Source organism: Microtus oregoni, unplaced genomic scaffold, assembly GCF_018167655.1.
Source record: "Microtus oregoni isolate MIOR12 unplaced genomic scaffold, Mior012 000086F_ref0000336, whole genome shotgun sequence".
Classification (NCBI taxonomy): domain Eukaryota; kingdom Metazoa; phylum Chordata; class Mammalia; order Rodentia; family Cricetidae; genus Microtus; species Microtus oregoni.
This window is the reverse complement of record NW_024544552.1, coordinates 2,736,036-2,757,623: the sequence shown is the minus strand read 5'-3', so window position 1 is coordinate 2,757,623 and position 21,588 is coordinate 2,736,036. Positions and strand designations below refer to the sequence as shown.

Sequence of the window (21,588 nt, the reverse complement as noted above, 5' to 3'; positions counted from 1 at the left end):
ACAGTTCAGCCTCCCTCTCCACTCACAGCAAAAAGCTCTCTAGTCTTCAGTATTGGTAGTTGAGAAACTCTGCCTGACGAGCCCCCTCCCTGCTTTTCTGTCTAGAGCTAGTCTGACCTCTGCTGGGTAGCACAGGCCATCACAGCTGTGCCCTGGACTTTTCCAGGGCCCTTTCTCCCCCCACCCCCAAGCTCTGCTCTCTACCTAGAAGGGCAACTTGGACCTCATGGTTGACTTTACCCACGCGTGGTACAGGACATTCACCTACAAGCTTGAAACAAGGTTATTTAAAACCACCCTTCCTGCTTTGCTACAGTGCCTGTAATTCCCACCACTCAAGTCATAGAATTATCAAGAAAATAAACTCATAGAAAAAGGCAGAAAGGTCAATTTCATAAACAACTATTTCTTTTTTCCCGAGACAAAGGACTATGTTCTAGGAAACTCAGGCTTCCTTATGGGAGGACGCACATCCCCGATGATGTAGGTTACACTTGGAAATCCAGCATTTGAAAGGCTGGGGTAGAGGATTGCCCAGAGTTCAAGGCCAGTGTGGGCTACAGGGTAAGACTTTGTCTAAGGAAGCAAGAGGAGGAGGAAGGGAAAGGAGGAGAGAAGGAAGAAGAAGAAGGAGGAAGAATAGGAGGAAGAAGACAGGAGGAAACAAAGTACCTAAAAATTGTGCAATTAAATGTAATTAATTGAGTATATAATATAATTAATGTCCAAAAGAGTCCAGAACAAGGTTGGCTATGTGGTAGGCTAGGCCTCCAACTTTGTTCTCACCTTCAGTTGACTAAACGATTTCCTGAAGGACCAATATAAAATGATACGTGTGGCTCAGTAGGAGCAGCTCCCTCATCCACAGGGGCAGGGAGCAGCTTGGGGTCTCCAGTTCCAGAACCACCTTCAGAAACAATCCAGGAGCAAGGGGCCAGAGAGATGGCTCAGTGCTGAAGAGGATTTCCTGCTCTTGCAGAGAACCTGGCCTTGGTGCCTAGACCTATATGATGGCTCACAGCAATCTATATATAACTGCAGTTCAAGGGGATCACTTCCTCTGACCTCCTTGGGCTCCTGAATACACTGGGACATGTACATAAAATTTCTTTCTCTCTCTCTCTCTCTGGATATATATCTATGGATATATATCTCTATCTATCATCTATCTATCTATCTATCTATCTATCTATCTATCTATCTATCTATCTATCTATCTATAGTCCAGGAGAAGAGTTCTCAGATGGGGCAGGCCAGTACTATGAGGAAAGAGATCCTGTAAAGGGTCACAGTATAAAGCACCCCATAGACAATCTTTGAACTGATTGACAGAAGTGTTCTGAACCTTTATGAAAATACTAAAATGACTGAAAGATACCAAAAGGATTTCATATTGTTGATAGGGTAGGTGTGGGTGGCTATGGTGTCATCTTAATCTATTTTGTAGGATGATTTAGCTTGAAAAGATGAAACATAATAAATGGTCATTATGTGTCTAGAGACAGAGTAGGTTAGCATCCAACTAGAACACGACCAACAAGGACAGGTATCCTGTATCCTAGGCCAGTCTCTTTCCTCATATGCCTTCCATATGTCATCAGAGAAAGAGCACAGGCTCCCTATACACTTGGGAACACAGAGAGGCATTTGTGCCACTTCCCGTCAAGGTCAAGCAATGACAGCTGGAGACAAGGCTAGAGTGGTATTTACACAACTAATTTGTAAATTAGTCTAGGGCAAAGGTTAAAGGGGGGGAGCTAGTCTAAGGAAAATTACTGAGCAAGTTGCACAAAAATTCCTTAGTTTGGCTGATATGGGCGTGCACACTTCTTTTAACTTCAGCATTCAGGAGGCTGAGGCAGGTGGATCTCTGTGAGTTCAAGGCCAATCTGGTCTACAGAGCAAGTTCCAGGATAGTCAGGCATTGTGAAGCCTGAAATGTTTCAAAAAACAAAATTTCTTAGCTTAATCTAGCTAGTTCCACCCTGTTGGCTACATTTTGGGTTCTTTTTGTCTATGAAATAAACTCCCTTTTACCCAGATAGACCCTTGTTTCTCGACCAGAATGTTCTCACCCACTCTTCCCTAACTATCAGTGGCATATGCTTAGTGAGTGAAAAAAACCTACTTCAGAAACATAAATCTCAGAAAATTTCCCTCCTAAAATGGAGCAGCAGAAATCCAGTAATTTTAAAGAAATCTTGTTAATTTACATTTTTTGTTCATTCACCTAATTATATATTTTATATATTGTGTACAAATCATGTGATACTATTTTTTCTGGTTGGATTCTTCCTTAATGTCCATTGAGCACTAGAATTACTAGTAAGGTATTTCCAAGTGAAACGGTTTGATGAGGAGAGGTTATTAGCAATCTCAGTGCTGAGTGGAGTGGAGCAGGAAAGGAAAGAACTTGGCCTTTGGGAGACAGACTTGCATTCGAATTGGCTAATCTTCCTCTTTTCTGCTGAGTCATACTCTTAAGTATGGTGCACATGTAATTTCTTTAAACTTTAGACTTTGTGTGTGATACTGTGAGAATCAATAAAAAAATGTTATAGTAGTTGACACTAACTACATGCGTTTATGCATTCAGCAAAAAGCAATTATCTCTAGACAACAAAGCATTTATTCTTAAGCACTAGTAATGGCTTGCAAGTGGATTCCAGGGTGTATTTAGGTTTCTTTAAGGACAAAGGAGAGAGGGACATAATGATGCCAAGCCTTTTGTCACCACTTTGGTCAGAACCAACTTCTGGATCAGGGTTGCCTTACTTCCATTCAAGTGACAAAGCCAACTTTTGAATGGTAAGGTTTGAGGGATACCCCTGGTAACTCAAACTTGCAGGGTTGCTATTTTCCTCTGCAAGGTAAAATGAAGTTAAGAGAATGACCCAACAGGGATGGATAACTTTCCTCCATTCTGTGCCATTTTCAACACAAAAATCAGTCTCTCCACCAGCTAAAACAATTGTCCACAGCTATAGAGCACCTACAGTGTATTAGACCTGGTGCTAAGCATTTTATATTTATGTTACTTAGTCCATAAATAATCTATGGGCAGCAATATTTAGTACGCAAATTTGGAAATGATGGTGTTGACCTTTTACCAAAGGTCATCAAGCTTCAGCGTGATGGAGAAACCAAGTTGGTAAGGGTCTTCCTACTCCAAAATCTTTAGAAACAGAAGGTTGAAAAGCTTTGTGTTTCCACCTCTACTTTTGAGTCTGTGCTGCGTATGGTGCACTATTCACCTTCTACACAGTTGGTGGAGAAGAAGATGATGTTCCGAGTCTCCAAAGGGTTCTCATGGGTGCATTCAGGGCAGCGAGACTGAGGTTCGGACTCCCCAGTCAGGGAGGAGTTGTCTACCTGGGGTGGCAAGGAGGATCGGTTAAAAGGCAAGCATAGGAGAGATTCTTTTATGAAGACAACATCACCTTACCTGTCCTAACCATCATGACATTAACATACAGAGATAAGCAAATGTCCTTCCAGCTCCTTATTGTCTCACTTGTTTTGTTTGTTTGTTTGTTTTTGTTTTTTCGAGACAGGATTTCTCTGAAGCTTTGGAGCCTGTCCTGGACCTAGCTCTTGTAGACCAGGATGGCCTCGAACTCACAGAGATCTGCCTGCCTCTGCCTCCCGAGGGCTGGGATTAAAAGTGTGCACCACCACCACCCGGCTTTGTCTTACTTCTAAACCATCCTCATCACAAGATTCTGAATAGTAGGATCATATTTTCTGAACCTAAGCCCAGGTCCTTATCATACCTTTGAACCATACATTGCCTTAGACCCCCTCCTCTAGCTTTCCAGACCTCCTCACCTTACATCCTTGTGCAGCGATAACCCTGATATCAGCGGGGATTTGGTCTCCACCCTTCACTTCTACTAGGTCTCCCAGAACCACATCTTTTACATTGATTTGCATCCTCTCTCCACCTCGAATTACCAGAGCTTGCTGGAGGAAGATAACGTAGGATTGTTATGCAGCTTCCTGCCTTGCCCATCCTGCTCCAACCCTAGAAGTTTCCATCTCGAACTCCTTTCTCCTGTGCTTTGCACCATAATAGTCTTGAAAGAGTTTCAGCAGATTGTGTACTTCTGCCATCACTGTCTGCAGAGCCTTTGCTATGTGACTTTGGTGGCCTTGCCATTAAGAGGTGGGATCTATCTCTTAGCTCCTAAATGGAGACTTGGCCATGTAATCGCTCCCCTGACCCCGTGAGATATTAGCAAGTGTGGTACAAACAAAGGCTTAGAAATTCTTTTATGCTAAGGTTTTCCCTGCTATTCCCAGGAACCCCTCTGCTCCCATGAACAAGACAGAGCCCCAACCAACCCAGTTATTTCAACTGAGGCTCCAGAGGAGTCAATAAAGTTATTTTGTATTTCTACCTAGCACAAGCTAAAGTCACAGACCACAGCAGCAGCCCAGACACAGGGACAAAGCCCTGTTTGGGGCAGTGTATTAGACCAACAGTGCTAGCTGATAAACTCCAAGTTCCTAGTCAAAACTCTTACTGGAGAAAAAGTTTAAATTATGACAGGAGAAGAAACCCTTAAACAACAAGGCTAGAACATGATAATACTGGTGCATGATTCCGGAGACTTTCTAAGCGTCTAGACCTGTATTTAGGAACTCCAATCTGCTGCCATACTATTTCTAGATACCTTACAAAAATTTAACTTCAAAATAATTTTTAAATTCCAGAAAAGTTTCCATAATGAAAATAGTGACAAGCACACCTGTAAAACTTTTACCATCATCTCCTACTAACTTTTAATCTCATTTGCTTTGTCCTTTTCTGTCTCTAAGTTACATGCATCATGACAATTTATGCCAAACACTTCTGTGTTTATTTTACAAGAATTATGTTATCTTCTCTCTTTAAAAAAAAGATTTTTTAAAAAATGCACTTGTATGTATATGTACCATGTTCATGCCTGGTGTCTGTGAGGCCAGAAGAGAAGGAAGGGGAAAGTCCTATGGAACTAGAGTTACAGGTGTTGTAAGCCTCCTTTAGGGTATGGGAACGGAACCCAGGTCCTCTGCAAGAGCAGGGTCTTAGGGTTCTATTGTTGTGATCAGCACCCTATCAAAAGCAACGGTGGGAGGAAAGGATGTGTGCCACTTACACTTTCCACAGCACAGCCCATTTGTCCAGGGAACTCAGTAACTCAAGGCAAGAACCTGGAGGCAGGAACTGATGCAGAGGCCACGGAGGGGTGCTGCTTATACCTTGCTCCCCATGGCTTGCTTAGCCTGCTTTCTTATAACACTCAAGACAGTCAGCCCAGGGGTGGCACTGTCCAGAGCGAGCTGGGGCCTCCCACATCAGTCAAGGAAATGTACCACAAGCTTGCCCACAATCTGGTGGGGACATTTCCTCAACCGAGTTCCCTCTTCCCAAATGACTCTAGTTTGTGTATCAGGTTGACATAAAATTAGCTAGTGCAAGCAATTTGAACAAAGATGGACAAGTGCTCTGGGCTGCTGAGCCATCTCTTGGCCCTGTAGTGCCCTCTTCTACAACAGGGCAGTGGTAACTTCTGCAGGTTCCGTTCTGATGCATTGCTCACATCTACTCTACATTCCAGCTTTTGCCACTTGACCCTAAATTCCTTTTCAGGCCTTGTCTCCCGGGCACAGCATCTATAGGCCCAGGCCCAAGACCTTTATCTTTACCAGGATGTTCACACTCCCATATCTTTTCAGCTTCTTTTAAACTGGAACGTTTCCCCAGGTTCATTGACTTTAATGTCAGCCTAGCCACTGGCCTCTATCTTTTGTTTTTAGAAGAATGTTCTTGTTTGTTTCTCGAGACAGGGTTTCTCTGTAGCTTTGGAACCTGTCCTGGAACTCACTCTGTAGACCAGGCTGGCCTCGAACACACAGAGATCAGCCTGCCCGTCTCCCTAGTGCTGGGATTAAAGGTGTGTGCCTCCACCGCCCGGCTGGTAGAATGTTCTTGTTTGAGTTGGGGAGGGTCTTTTTTCATTGGATTATCACTTTAGACTAGACAATTCTTTGGTGGTATCACCTGAGTTTCACATTGTTTTCCTGGTAGTTTCTAGGCCCGTTCATAACCAACCTCACTCAGCCCACCCACAGTGGGTTACAGACTCCAGGGGACTGAGTGATTATACAGTTGGTCACAATCTGCACTTCCTCCCACTAGGTCCTCCCACACAAGTCCTACCTACCTGAGGCACCATGTTCTTAAAAGATTCCATGATCTTGGAGCTCTTGGCCTCCTGATAATATGAGAAGCAGCCAGTGATGAGGACCACAACAGCAAGTACGATACCCAAGTACAGCTGAAGACAAGGGAAGAAAGTGTGATTAGCACATCCTTTCCTCCCTCTTCATCCTCAGGGACTGCCAAGGCAACAACTTCCTCTGGATGGAGGAAATCAGAGGGGCTGAAAAGAATCAGGGATGGTGCTGGCACACTAGGCTTCTTAGTAATAGAAACCTGAGCCATTGTGGTGAAGAGAATGTGTGGCTTCCTCCCCCATAAAGGTGGGAGGTGGATAATGAGCCAAGGAAGGTGAAAGATGGCGAGGCAGACATTCTGAGAGTAAGAGAAAAGGGTTGCAGACGCTGTGACTCTGGCTGGCTGGGATGATGCTTCTCAGGGAGCTGAACCAGACGCTTCCTAGATAAGAGATTGCTGAGGACCAAGATGGATCAAGAACTTCTCTAGAAAGTTCTGAACTATTGGAGATTTGGACTAGAAGACTTGGGGAGTTCCAGGCTGTTGAACATGAGAGTTTCAGGGACTTAGCCACAGACTAGACTAGATGGTAGATTAGCAAACTCACATTATCTTTGTTGTTTTTTTCACTGAAATGAACATGTATGCCATAGGCCAGGAAGCAGAGAAAGGCACCAGTCCACAGCAGGAGGGAAAAGCCACCAAACATTTGTTTACAGAATTTGACCCACTCTGGTGTGGTCGGGGGAGGGCTTAGTGCATTCGGTCCGTTTGCAGACAGAATCTCCTGGGCGTCTTTGAGGCTATGGCCCTGGGTGGAGAAGAAATAGGGTTCGGAGAGAAAGCAAAGTTACAATCAAGGATAGGCGTACCCCCCAAATCAGGCCTCTGAATGCCTTTCTAGGTTCTTCCTTGATAAGGTAGGATTTTAGAGTTCGTGTTGTATAAGGGGTGTCATTTAGCATGCTTACATAGAGCTTTTTTGATTTGTTCATTTGTTTATGAATTGACTTACAAACATTTAAACTCGAATGCTTTACCTTGGGGCTTGGTAGTATGATAGACGCTGAGAATACCATCTTGAGTAGGAACGGTCTCCACTCCAAGGGTCTGGTGAGATGGCTTAATGGGTACAGGTGAATGCAGCAAGGCCTGACAACCTAATCCAGCACTTGGACTCCCAGGGCGGAGAGAACTGAATCCTACAACGTTGTCCCACTTCTGTGTGCACGCTGTGGTGGCTTTACACCCACACGCATAAACATAGGCACAATCAATCAATGAAACTAAAGATTACCCCTAGGGAGCTCAAGTCAAAAACAAACATATAGAAATGATTATGGTATCCTAGCCTCCTGGGGCTATGATCCACAATGCTGGTTACTAGCATTTACACTTTGGCCTTCTAGTTTGGAAATAAGAGAAAATCAAACTAAAGACACAAATGCATAGATTTTTTTTTCTTTTTTTTTTGGGGGGGGGGGACAGAGTTTCTCTGAGTAGCTTTTGGGTCTGTCCTAGAACTGGTTTTGCAGATCAGGCTGGCCTTGAACTCACAGAGATCCGCTTGCCTCTGCCTTCTGATTGCTGGGATTAAAGGCATGCACCACCACTCGGATAGATTTTTTTTTATTATAGTCTTATGCACACACCTCTGTGCTTTTTCCTTTATATTATGTGAAAATAGAATCTAAACCCTATCATCCATTCCCTTAACTTCTCAAAAAGACCCAAGGGGACTCCAATACTTTCTAGGGACCCATAAGGTCTAAAGCTTCTATTTTATTTTATTTTGGTTTTTCGAGACAGGGTTTCTCTGTAGTTATTGGTGCCTGTCCTGGAAGATCTAAAGCTTTTAATAATACGTTGTCTTTTTTATTCATTCTTGAGAATGGATGTTTGGCCAGCAAGTTCCAGGACAGCCTGATCTAAACAGTGAAACCTTGTCTCACAAAACAAAAAACAAAACAAAACAAAACAAAAAACCCAAACAAATGTGTATGATAGATGTTAAGGATTGACTCTTAAGTGTTTCCCAAGCAACCTGGTTCCCAGCTTATGGCAGGAATATTAGGAGACAATTTAGGTGGAGGAAATTGGTCACAGGAAGTAGGCCATGGGAAGTAGGTCACGGGAAGGCATCCTTGAAAGGATTCTTCCTCCACCTTCCTGTCTGCCCTGAGGTAAGCAGCTTTGCTCATTCACGTGTTTCCTTCTTCCCCTCAGACTTAGAAATAGTGGCTCCACTGGGCAGTAATAGAAAATGCCTTAAATCCCAGCACTTGAGAGGCAGAGGCAGGTGAATCTCTACGAGTTCAAGGTCAGCCTGGTCTACAAAACAAGTTCCAGGAAAGTTAGGGCTACACGGAGAAACTCTATCTCGAAAAACAAAACAAAACTAAACTAAAAATTATGAAATAGTGGCAGCAAGAGACCACGACCTGAGCCCTCAGAGCTGTGAGGCAAAATGACTCTCTACATTGTTTGTCTCCGTCTTACGTTATTTTTCTACTGCTGTGAGGAGACACCATTACCAATGCAGCTTATACAAGAAAGAGTTTGCTGGGGCTCACAGTTCCAGAGGGTTAGAGTCATGACCATCATGGCGGGGAGCACGGCAGCTGACAGGCAGTAGCTGAGAGCTCGCATCCTGATCCACAGGCAGAAGGCAGAGAGAGACAGCTAGGAGTGCCTGGACATTTGAAACTTCAAAGCCTTGGTGACACACCTCCTCCAATGAGGCCACACCTCCTAGTCCTTCCCAAGTGTTCCACCAACTGGAGACAAAGGTCTGAAATATATGAGCCTATGGGGCCCTTCTCATCCAACCCACCACAGATTCAGGAATTCTGTCCCCTAATAGAAAGATGACACTTCAAGATTTCCAGTCTTCATGACATGTTCCAGTAGATTTAATACCAAGGGAGGAGGATTCAGATTTTTCTATTAGAAAACTAGGCATTAAAGAAGTTTGGAGCCTGGAGAGATGGTTCAATGGTTAAGAGCACTGGCTGCTCTTCCAGAGGACCTGGGTTCAATTCCAGCCCCTACATGGCAGCTCACAACTGTCTGTAACTCGAGTTCTAGGGGGATCTGACACCTTCACACCAATGTACATAAAATAAAGTTGTAATAAATTACAAAAAAATTCTGTAAAATATAGGTGGGCAGGTTAGAGGCGCACACCTTTAATTCCAGCACTCGGGAGGCAGAGATGGGTGGATCTCTGTGAGTTCCAGGCCCACCTGGTCTACAAGAGTGAGCTCTAGGCCAGCCAAGGTTGTACAAGGCTGCTGTCTTGAAAACAAACAAAAAAGAAGTTTGTAAAATATAATATTTTTGAAAATTTAGTTGTTTGGTTAAAATATTATTGCTACTAGTTTATAATAAACCTTTCCTTTTCCCCTCCTCTTTCATTCGAAATTCTGGGGGTTGAACTCAGGGTCCCACTCAGGGGTGTACCGCTGAGCTACATTCCTGGCTGCTACTCTATTTGTAAAGGAACTGGAAAATACATTTAAAATTTGCCAGCTTTAATTTTACTGTGGCAAATACTGATTATGTTATTTCTACCTAAGCCAAAGCTCTGTGGAGTCCTTGATAAATCCTAAGAAACTGAGCAGATCCCGAGGATAAACAAAGGCAGGCCTCTCCGATCTACCCGTAGCCTCTCTCTGGGGTAGTTACTGGGGTCATCTTTCCCAACTAGAATTTCATGGAACTCTGCAGGGCTTGAGGGTAAGAGATACAAAGTTGGGTTTGAAGATGAGGGGAGGGGGTGTCTCTGCACTGTCCTTGTGGCCCCAAGTCCATGAGAACCTCTGCCTCTCTTGGGCAGTTCACACTCACCTTGGTCAAGTCCACAGAGTACTTGGCGCTCAACTCATCCAAGGTTAGCTTGTGGTCATCCTAAGGGGACAGAAGAGTCAACACGGTGAGACGGTGACCTCAAGGTGTGCAGAGAGGAGGGAGGAAGCGGGAAAGGGAGAGTCCTGGCAGTGTGCTTTGTTCTCCTGGCAGGATGTGGAAGGCAACCAGGCAGAAGGCCTAGAAGTGTTTCAAGGGTGATTTGCTTTGCTTTCCTCACCATAGCCGCTTCCTTCTTCAGCTCGTCTAAATCTTTCTTCTTCTTCCCCCCTTTTTGTAGATTTTTATTTATCATTATAGGCCTCGCATCAGGTTTTGGGCTTAGATTAGGCTCCTGAGGGGCCACAGTCTCTTTTTCTTTTCCAGGCTCCATCACGTGATCTCTAGACACAGCTGGCTCTGCTCAACTAGTGGGAAGAAAGCAAGGAGGGTAAGGATGTGGGAGCGAGTGGCAGGAAGGGTCACGGAGTTGGAGGTGGGCAGTGGGGTGGGGAGAGTAAAGGAGTGGTATGAATGGGGAGGGAGTCGCGGTGCAACACGGGAAAGGAAAGGTGCGGAAGGGAGCAGGTCTGAGCGGCAAGGGTGGAGAAGGAAGCACCAGGCCGAGTGAACCTAGACCCTGCAGGTAAGGGTGGAGGTACAGAGGGAGATGGGCGTGGAGGGTACCTGGGTACCTAAAAGATGAAGACTGAGGGGCTCAGCAGGTGGGAAGTGCAGGTGGGAGCCAAGGTGAGAGTGAGCTTCTGGGCAGGCCAGGTGCCCCAGCCCCAGGTCCTGTGGGTGCTATGGCAACAGCCTAGGCCTGGCATCATAATGGGCTCATGAAAATTCTAATCAAGAACCCACAAACCTCTCTGTCTTGGGGTGAGGATGACTGGAGCAGGTTCTGCCACAGAGAGACTGTGGCTCAGACAACAAAACTAGAGCAAAGTCTTTGTATGGTCACGTGACTTCTGAGGCTAGGCATGCTCCAGTTAGGTTGCTCAAAAACTAAAGACGTGTGTGTGTGTGTGTGTGTGTGTGTGTGTGTGTGTAGGTGTGTGTGTGTGTGTGTAGGTGTGTGTGTGTGTGTAGGTGTGTGTGTAGTTATTGGCCTCTTGCTGGTTCAGAACTAGCTCTGTACTAGACTGACCTAGGATCTATGTTCCTTCTCTTGTCTCTGCATCCCTGAGTATTGGGATCAATGGTGTGGGCCACCATTTCCAGTTCTAGTGATGCTCTGCCATTGACCAATATTGAATTTAATTTTTCAGTTTTGGAGATTGACTAGGGAGATAAACTTTGGGCCTTGGACTTTGTCCTGTGTTTGAGTACGGAGTCTTCGTCTAATAGCTGTATGACTTTGTGCAGATTAACTACCCTTTCCGTACTCCCTTTTCTGTTTAGAAAAATGCCTTCCACCTTGTAAAGTAGCACTCGTAAGAATCAAAGTGAGGCGCTTTACCTCCTAGCTTCTCAAACGGTGTGTGGCCACCCTGCATATGGTTGTGTAATTAAATGGGTGTGTGTGCTCAAAAAAAGCTGACAACAATAAAAGTTTCTGATTATACAATAACGACAGATTAATTTTAAATCAAGCATGGGATACGTCTGGCAGTGCCCACTCCTGGAACGCCATGCAGTTTCGTCATAGCCTTGGTTCCGAGCACATGCACACTTGGTACTGCTACATGGGTACAATTAATGCTGCTGGAAATACCGTGGCCCAATTAAACACTGTGTGTGTGGTCTACGTGTGTGTGTTGCATGCGTGCACATGACACAGTGCCTATGTTGGAGGACAGAGGACAACTGGGCTCCTGGGGCTGGAGCTCGGGCCCTCAGGGGTGGGCAGCAAGTTCCACTACTGCCGAGTCATCACCTCCACGCCCAGTGTTTTTACTCTACATGCAAAGTTTTCTGTTCTCACAGAAACATGACAGAAAACAGTTTCTGAAATGTATTTTTCCCGTTTTGTACTGCATGTTGATGGGAAATGGTATTCTCGGCATTGGTGATTCATTATAAAATAAAAATTTTGGTAATCTCTGAAAAATATTGTTGGGCAATGACAAACATTCAGCCAATATTTAATTATGTAAAAGTAAACACGCACGTTCGTATCACGAGCATGCAAATTCGTGTAACACTTTCTCGGGAGAAAAGGGGTCACACGTGGAACATTTGAAGAAGCTTTCCTTGCTCCACACACAAAATAACCTGAGAGTGAATGGTGTGTGTTCAGTGACTATTTTGGATTCATTCTTAGTGGTTTTATGTGCAGCTAAATGTGCAGTTCTCCCTGGAAACAAAACTGTCCCGCATGATATGCAGTCTCCCCCTTCCTTTAAAATGTCTTGGCTAGCAAGATGGCTCAGCGGGTAAAGGCGTTTGTTGCCAAGCTTGATGACCCAGGTTCAATCCCCAGAAGCCACATGGTGGAAGGAGAGAACCAACTTCCAGATGTCTTCTGACCTACACATTCATGTCATGTACCTGCACACACACACATAAAAAATGTACAAAATTAAATTATGTGTTTATCTCTTCTGTTTACCTTCTCTAGTATCTCACTAAGTGCCTTGACTTTTATGTGACAGTTATGCCTTAATCATTTTTAAATTTTTAGATTATAGTATAATAACATTTCTTTCTTCTCTTTCCTTACTTCAAACCATCCCATATGCCTCTCCCACTCTCCTTCAGATTCCATGGCTTTTTTTCTCACTAGTTGTTAGTGCATTGTGCTAATTATTTTTTTAAACGTTTTATTCAAATGGATCTGAAGAAGCTTATATTTCTATCAAATATATTTTTCAGTTATGAGATCACATACGTTTCAGTTATTTGATATTTAACTGTGTTTTGGCTGTGTGTGGTTTTGGTTATGATGGAACTTAAAGCATCTCTCACACCAATGGCATCCTTCGCACTGGTTCCCCTTCCCAACCAGAACAGAGGTTTGTCTCTTTCCTTCAGAGATTGCCTTCCTTCTTTAGTAAAAAGAAGAAAGTAAGTGGAGCTGTGGACATAGCTCAGTCCGTGAAGAGCTTGCCATGTGAGCCTAAGGCCTGCAGTTCAGATCCCCAGCACCCACACGAAAAGCTGGATGTGGTGATGCGTGTCTGCGCTCACAGTGCTAGGGATCCCTGGTGTGGCTGGCCCGTCACTCTAGTTGAATCAGTGTGCTCCTGCTTCAGAGAGACCTTGTCTCAAAAAACGTGGCAATAGCTCTGGCCTTCGTACACACCACACATACACACACACACACACACACACACACACACACACACATACTTCCTCTGCTATCTATAAAATGAAATAATCTCAACACTCAGGAGATGCAGGAGATGAACCAAAAGATCCTTGAGTTTGAGACCAGCCTGGGTTATATGGTGATATATATATATATATATATATATATATATATATATATATGGTGAGATCTTATCTTGTATTTTTTAAAAAGTATCTGCTGAATGGTGGCAGCAAACACCTTTAATCCTAGGAGGCAGAGGCAGGTGGATCTCTGAGTTCCAAGCCAGCCTGGTCTACAGAGTGAGTTCCAGGACAGCCAGGACTACACAGAGAAACCCCGTCCTGGAAAAACAAACAAACAAACAAACAAAATAAAGCAAAAGTGTAAAATGAAAGGCAAAAGTCCCCCTTTCCCTTCCCCACAACCGTTCCAAGGCAGAAACAGTTGATATTAAAATGCTGCCCATCTTTCCGGTTTTTCCTATGTTTGTTCAAGTGGAGACCTAAGAGGAGATGTGTTTTTAATCTTCACGTGGCTATTCAATCCTCCTCTCATTTATCAACTTGTCAGGTGCACGACGCTTGCTTGTCTCTCAGCTCCTGCAGGCTTTCCACAGTCTGTACTGACCACGGCTTGTACCGTAACTCCCACGACTGAATGATGAGAGGCTATTTCCCATCTGTTTTCTTAACCATGAAAAAAAAAAAAAACATTGCCATGGAGGCAAACTGGTTAGAGATAGCTTTAGCCTCTATTTCTGTAGAATCGATTTCCATTGCTGAATCATATGGTAAGCTCATTTACAGTCTTAAAATATTCTGCCAACCGCTATTAAAAGGGCATTGCCTTGGAGCTTAGCCGTAAGATGTAGCAAAGGCCACCCTCCACACAGGGTGACCTTGACTTCTCAAGAGTTTTAATTTTTTAAAGTTATTGTTTGTGTATTTTCCAATATGTTGGTGGATTGTGTTCTGGACTGCCTTTTCCCTTCTGTGAATTATACTATCATTTGTTCAATTTTATTGTTTTCTTTTTTTAAATTGAGTTATTACACTCCACTGCCATTTACACTGCAAAAGTTTTCCCAGTTTTTAAAAACATTTTTATTATATAAAACAGTTTGGAAATTTCAATATTCTTCCCCTCCCCCAATTCCTTCCAGATCCTCTCCTCTTCCCTACCCATCCAACTTTAAGTTCTTTCTAAAAGAATAAACCTCCCAAAACCTAAAATACAAAATATATCAATATTCAAAAAGAAAACAAAACAAACAAACAAAAATCCAAACTGTAACCAAAAGAGAGTACACAAAAAGACAGTGGAGCCCATTGTATGTAGATTAGATACTCCTGAACATGTGGTCTGCCCTGGGGTAGTTGGTGTCATTCCACTGGAGAAAACTGATCTTCCCTCCCACAGCTTAGTCATTAACTTCTACCCTAGCGGCTAGGTTTTCACTCATTTATTCATTATTTTTTAAAAAAATAAAATAGAAACGATAAAATAAAAACTATCAGATGGGCCAGGTGGTGGGGGAGCACGCCTTTAATCCCAGCATTTGGGAGGCAGAGGCAGGCGGATCAGTTCAAGCCAGCCTGGTTTACAGAGCTAGTTCCAGGACAGCTAGGGCTACACAGAGAAATCCCGTCTTGAAAAAACAAAAAACAAACAAGCAAAAACCTCCAAAACAAACAAAAAACCCAAACAAACAGAAAAAATAAAAAACTTAGCAGATCAAAATTGGACAAGACAAACCAACAGAAGCAAAAGAACCCAAAGAGAAGGTAGAAGAATCATAGACCCGTTTGTTCACACACTCAGGAGTCCCATAAAAACACTAAAGCATAGTGCAGACGCGGAGGACCTGCTGCAGACCCGTGCAGGCCCCGTCTGGGCTGCGTCAGTCTCTGTGAGTTCATATGAGCTTTGCCCAGGTTGATTAAGAGGGTTTTGTATCTTTGGTGTCTTCCATGCCCTCTGTCTCTTCCATCCTTACTGCTTCCTCTTTCACGAGGTTCCCTGAGCTCTGTGGGGAAGAATCTGATGGAAGCATCCCATTTAGAGCTGGGTGCTCCAAGGTTCTCCAGTTCTCTATGTAATGTCTGACTGTGGGCTCCCGTATCTGTTCCCATCTGCTCCAGGATGAAGCTTCTCTGATGATGGCTGAACAAATTACTTATCTACGAGTTTAGTTGTCATTAGAAATTGTTTCATCATTGTATATATTTTTTTTCTTATTTAGACCAGTCTTATTTGATTTTGTCTAGGTCCCTGGACTATCTAGTCTCAGGTTCTTGGTTACCCAAGTAGTGTTGGATATGGGTTCTATCTCATGGACGGGGCCTTAAGTCAGATCAGCTATTGGTTGGTCACTCCCACAAGCTTTGTGGCACCATTGGCCTAGCATTTCGTGCAGGGAGTGCCCCATTGTAGACAGAGGGTTTGAGGCTAGCTTGGTGTTTCCATTTCCCTTTTGCTAACATGCAGAGTACCTTCCTGTGCCAAAGACCCTGGAACACAGGGATGAAGGGTCTGTGTAGGTACCAGCTCGACTTGTTCCTGTTCAATTAGTTATATAGGTGTTCTCTTCAGCAGTGGGGCTTTCCTGTCAGTTTGTGGGGAACAACCTATAGTCTTGGCAACATCCTGAGTTTCTGAGGGTTCCTGTAGGTTCCCTTTGGCCAACAATTCAATTAGATGTAACCCATCTGGTACTGGAAAAGCTTCATTTGATGACAAGAGATGGTCAATTGGGATCTGTCTCCATCATTATTTGGTGATTTCATTTAGAGTGCCTTCATATATGTATATATTTTAGGAAGATTCTTCTGTATTAGGTTTCCATACTACCTCTTGAATGCCCCTTAATTTTAGCTGTCTTTCCCCATATTCCTTCCCACAACTTACTCTCTCTCCTCTCCCTCCCTACTGATCCTCCCATCCCAGATCCCCCATCCATCCATAAATATCTATTCTATTTCCCTTTCCTAATGAGATCTTGTCTTTAATATCAATCACAAAAGTCTTAAAGTTAGAGGAAGTGGGAGACCTCTCAGCAGGTAAGAGCACTGGCTGCTCTTCCAGAGGACCCAGGTTCAGTTCCCAGCACCCACATGGCAGCTCATAGTCGTCTGTAGTTCCACTTCCAGGAGATCCAATGTCCTCTTTTGGCCCGTGGGCACCGGGCATGTGTGTATTGCACATTTGCACATGTAGGCAAACACTTGTAAAGCTAATTTATAAAGAAATTAAAAGAATGAGGTTGGACTGGAGCTGAAATCAGAGTTTCTTTTTATGCAACGTCTCTGTGGCACTTAGATGTGAACCTGGGAGATTCCCAGAGGCAGAGCCGAGGGGACATAATTCATTCAAATTGTTTCTGGAATGCTCATTCTGAGTTACAGATCTTAGCCCCCAAGCTTACCTTCTCAGAGAAACCTCTGCCAGCTGAGTGCAAAGTGGTGCCTCTGGCCAGCCCTATCCATCTCTGCACAACACTTTCTCCCTCGGAGACCGCCTTGCCCATTATCTGTTGACTTGCTAATTGCCCATTCCCTGCAGCCTTCGCTGGCTGTATACCCAGCCTCTGGAGTGCTGTCTGGCACAGCACAGCCAGTCTACAAATAGTTCCCCAATCGAAGTCAAATACGGGGCAAATTTCAGCTTCCATCTATAGACGACTTTGATAATGAAGCCACTGAGGGAGGTCTGAAGTGTTTAAAATCTGTCTGGTTAAATAGGCTAAGCACCAGACTTCCCTATTAGTTTACCCCCCCCCCCCCAGACAGGGTTTCTCTGTAGCTTTGGAACCTGTCCTAGAATTCACTCAGTAGACCAGGCTGGCTTTGAACTCATGGAGATCCCCCTGTCTCTGCTTCACCAGTGCTGGGATTAAAGGTGTGCGCCACCACTGCCTGGCTTAGTTTACTCTTTAAAGACTCAGGTTCTTGCCTGGTTACCACTACACCTGACTGTCACAAACAGTGATTTATGTTTTATAAAAATACAGTGAAGACTTGCCTTGATGTTGGATAGCCTCCTGTGGAGTAACTTGTTGGTCTCTGTACGGTCAGGCTTCCTGAACAGCAGCCAGGATTCGTCCTCGTGTATTCAAGTGTTTATTTTTGTCATTCTGATTTTCAATTTTCTTTAATACAGTATGCTGGACACACCGAGACTCAAGCACAGCTTGTTTTGATTCTGTTGCAAAAACAAGTCCTTTGTTCCCTGTTTTCTATTTCCAGTATTTAATGATGCATTCGGCTAAGGTTTGTGTTCTGTAAACTCAGGGCCTTTTGTTTTTGCTGCTGTTTCTTTGTGTGGGTTGTGTCTCAGCTACTTTTCTGATGCTGTGAAGAGACACCATGACCAAGCTAACCTACAAAAGGAAGGTTTGTTGGGGTTCACCGTTCCAGATGGTTCAAGTCCATGAACACCATGGTGGGGAACATGGCAGCAGGCAGGCATGGTACTGGGATAGTAGTGTTGAAACGACTGCCACAAAGCCGAGAAAGAGAGAGAGCTAACCAGAAATGTCGTGGACTTTTGAAACCTCATGGCCTTCAGTGACACATCTCTGACAACAAGACCATGCCTCCTAATCCTTCCCAGATAGTTTTGCCAACTGGCGACCCTTCATGAGACTATAGAAGTCTATGGAGGCTATTTTCATTCTGCCCACCACAGTCTGGCTTTCCTGGTGTTAGAGGCAGTTGTGCTCTTCCAAAAATTAATGTGGTTTTCACTTGTTATAGTCTGACTCCTTACTTTTTTTTTTTTTTAAAACAGTCTCACTGTGTATCCTCTGCAGGCCTCAAATGTGCAGTTCTTTGTCTTCAACGTTGAAAATGCTAGGATTTACAGATGTGGGCTCCTACTCCTAGATAACTGAAAAATTTTTGTTTATGTAAATGGGTCATGAGTGTGTAGATTCAAGTGCACGTGTGTGTGTATGTGTGTGTGTGCGCGCACACGTGCACAGTTAGGAGCTGGTTGTCTTCCCCAATCACTCCTCACCTTATTTTTTTTGGGAAAGAGTCTCTCACTGAACACAGAATTTAGCAAGACTAGCTTGCCAGCAAGCAACACGATCTTCCTGTCTATACCTCCCTGCATTAGGATCACAGCCACACACAATCATACCTGGCTTTTTTTACATGTGTGCCTGTGGGGGCATCTGAACTTGAGTCCTTTGTGCTTATGTGGCAAGGGCTTTATCAATTGACACCTGCCTCCCCAGCCCCCTGTTTGTATTTTTTTTTAAGTGCTAACTGCTTACTCAGGGTTGTGAAGGTATAGTTGTGGTTAGTTTTCTGGACTTCATCCCTTTCTCTCTTCTCTGAACACAATTGCATGTCCCAGTATGTTTTTCCCTCAATATCTGAACTAGGAGTAGATGCTGAGTTTTACAGATAGACTTTTCAGTGTCATTTGAAATGATTATTTGTTAATGTTTCCAGTTTGTCTGAGTTGTTACTAACATTTTCCTTGTAATATACTCCCTTGAATTCCCATGGAGTTATTATAAGCATTATAAAATTTTATTAAAATGATACTTGTCTCTCATAAAATAGGCTAGGCAATTCAAAATGTCACCCCCTACATTCTAGTAGAGTTGAAATAATATATTCTTCAAAGAATTCAAAAATAAAACTTGAATCTTGGAGCTAATTTTATTTATTTATTTATTTTGGTTTTTTTTTTTGTTTGTTTTTGAGACAGGGTTTCTCTGTGGCTTTGGAGCCTGTCCTGGCACTAGCTCTTGTAGACCAGTCTGGCCTCGAACTCACAGAGATCCGCCTGCCTCTGCCTCCCAAATACTGGGATTAAAGGCGTGCGCCACCACCGCCCAGCTTGGAACTAATTAAAAAAATTATTTTATAGTATGTATATGTGTCTACTCAAGTGTAGGTATGTAAACCACGTGTGTGCAAGTGCCATCAGAGACCGGAAGAGGGCACCGGATCCTCCTTGAACTGGAGTTTTATGTGTTTGAGAGTCATTGGGTGTGGGTGCTGGGAACCAAATATGGGTCCTCTGTGAGAGCAACGAATGTACTTCACTGCTGAGCCATTTTTTTCATCCCGTTTGGTGTTGAGACACAGACTTACTCTGTGGTCCAGGCTGGTCTTGAACTCACACTCCTCCAGAGGCTGAGATTACTGACATTTGTCATTAGCCTACCCAGCTCAAGGGATGTTTTTTAAAGCCTCTTTTGGCTGGGTTCATACATTTAATCCCAGCACTCCAGAAGCAAGACAGGCAGATCTGGGTTTGAGGCTAGCCTGATCTACACCTCTAGTTTCAAGCATGCCAGAGACACACAGTGAGACTTTGTTTCAAAAAAAAAAAAAAATGTGTTTTTTTTTTTTTTTCTATTCTGTGTCTTTCTTTGTTATTTGCTACCATTTTTGGGCATGTTCTTCGTATTTTGATCTTTCATCTGGCTGTCTTTTTCTGGTGAATTATCACAATTTTAGTTCTCTTGGTAAAGGAGTCATGCTATGGAGAGTACTTCTTCCTGGGTGGAAGCCGGCTCTACTTTCCAGCATTACTTTCAGTAGTATCTCCTAGCCCTTGGCAAAGACTCTCTCGAAGGTAGCCGGATTGCTCTCTGTTTTCTTCTTGTTTATTTATGCACTTTGTGTGTGTGATGCAGTAATTTCACAGAGACTGGTCCCTCTATTGGCTCACATATTTGCATGCTCACATATTCCCAGTTGGTGGACTATGAAGTATGAAGAGATGTGGCCTTGTTGATGTAGCCTACATGGGGAGTAGGCTTTGATGTTTTAAGAGCCCTAGGTAGGCTCAATCTCTCTCTGCCTGATGTAGCTCTCAGTTACTTGTCTGTCTGCTTAATTACATGCCCATGTTATGCTCCCTGCCATAATGGACTACCCTTTTGAACTCTAAGCAAGCCCCCAATTAAACGCTCCCTTTGGTAAGAGTTGCCTTGGTCATGGTGTCTCTTCACAGCCACAGAACAGTGACTAAGACAATGGGTGTTTTGTCTGCATGCATGTCTGTGTACCATGTGCTTGCAGTGCTCACAGAGGCCAAAAGAAAAAAAAGGTGTTGTACCATCTGGGACTGGAGTTACAGAAAGTTGTGAGTCACCGTGTGGGTGCTGGCAATTGAATCCTGGTTGTCTCTGGAAGGAAATCAGTGCTCTTAACCAGTGAGTCACCTCTCCAGTCCCTATCATGTGAATATACCTTAATATATTAATCCACCCATCCATCCATCATCCATCCATCCATCATCCATCCATCCATCCATCCATCCATCATCCATCCATCATGTGAATATACCTTAACATATTAATCCACCAATCCATCCACACATTCATCCATCCATCCATCATCCATCCATCATCCATTCATCCATCCTTCATCCATCGATCCATTATACATTCGTCTATCATCCATCCATCATTTATCTACCCATCATCTATCCATCCATCCATCCATTCATCCGTCCATTTTCATACCTAAATTTGAGTTAGTATTTACTAATAAAAGGAAATTGAATAGAAAAGAAATGTCAGGAATGCTAGCTGCCTGAGATGCTTCCCAGGAGAGGTAATGTCTAAGTTAATGTCTGAATGAGAGGGTGGGGAAGCCAAGCATGGGAAAAGAAAGTGTTATTGGCAGAGGATCCATCAAGAAGACAGACCCTGAGATGAGATCAAAGTAAGCTTTAATCTGGTTTTATTCTTAGCATTTACAGTGAAAACTGTCATTTTATTTTTTTATTTTTTGGTTTTTTGAGACAAGGTTTCTCTGTGGTTTTGGAGCCTGTCCTGGAACTAGCTCTTGTAGACCAGGCTGGTCTCGAACTCACAGAGATCCACCTGCCTCTGCCTCCCAAGTGCTGGGATTAAAGGTGTGCGCCACCACTGCCGGGCTTTAAAGGCGTGGAGTGAGCTATAGTCACTGTGACAGCCGCTAGGATGACAACTCCTACCACCACCGCTACTCCAGTGATAGTTATAACAAAGGGGCCAGTACAGAACTTATGCTGGAGCTGATTTCTCATGGCTATTCTGAGATTCCAGTGTAGGTCGTAAGAGCCAGTGTCTCTCTGTCTCCCATGACCCCTGAAGAAATGTGGATCGTGCATCTGTTCCCCATCTCAGTGCACAGGGCTCCTCCCTCCTCCCTCCTCATCTCATGCATGCTACTCAGGTAGGTTTCGAGGCTGTATGAGTTTTACCATACTCCCTAAAGATGGCTTTGAGTACAGTATAGACTGCTAA

General features: G+C 43.8%; 1 protein-coding gene across 1 annotated transcript in view; it reads right to left on the bottom strand.

The window, feature by feature from the left end:
- The window catches only part of LOC121442116 (sodium/potassium-transporting ATPase subunit alpha-4), a 35,412-nt gene extending 24,949 nt beyond the window's left edge, over nt 1-10,463 (bottom strand). Inside the window, exons 1-6 of the mRNA XM_041643597.1 lie at nt 10,311-10,463; nt 10,073-10,132; nt 6,831-7,034; nt 6,210-6,323; nt 3,829-3,963; nt 3,255-3,372 (exon numbers count right to left, since the gene is read on the bottom strand). Of these exons, the coding sequence (XP_041499531.1) occupies nt 3,255-3,372; nt 3,829-3,963; nt 6,210-6,323; nt 6,831-7,034; nt 10,073-10,132; nt 10,311-10,463 (784 nt within the window). The remainder of the gene's footprint in view (nt 1-3,254; nt 3,373-3,828; nt 3,964-6,209; nt 6,324-6,830; nt 7,035-10,072; nt 10,133-10,310) is intronic.
- Between the last annotated feature and the right edge of the window lie 11,125 nt (nt 10,464-21,588).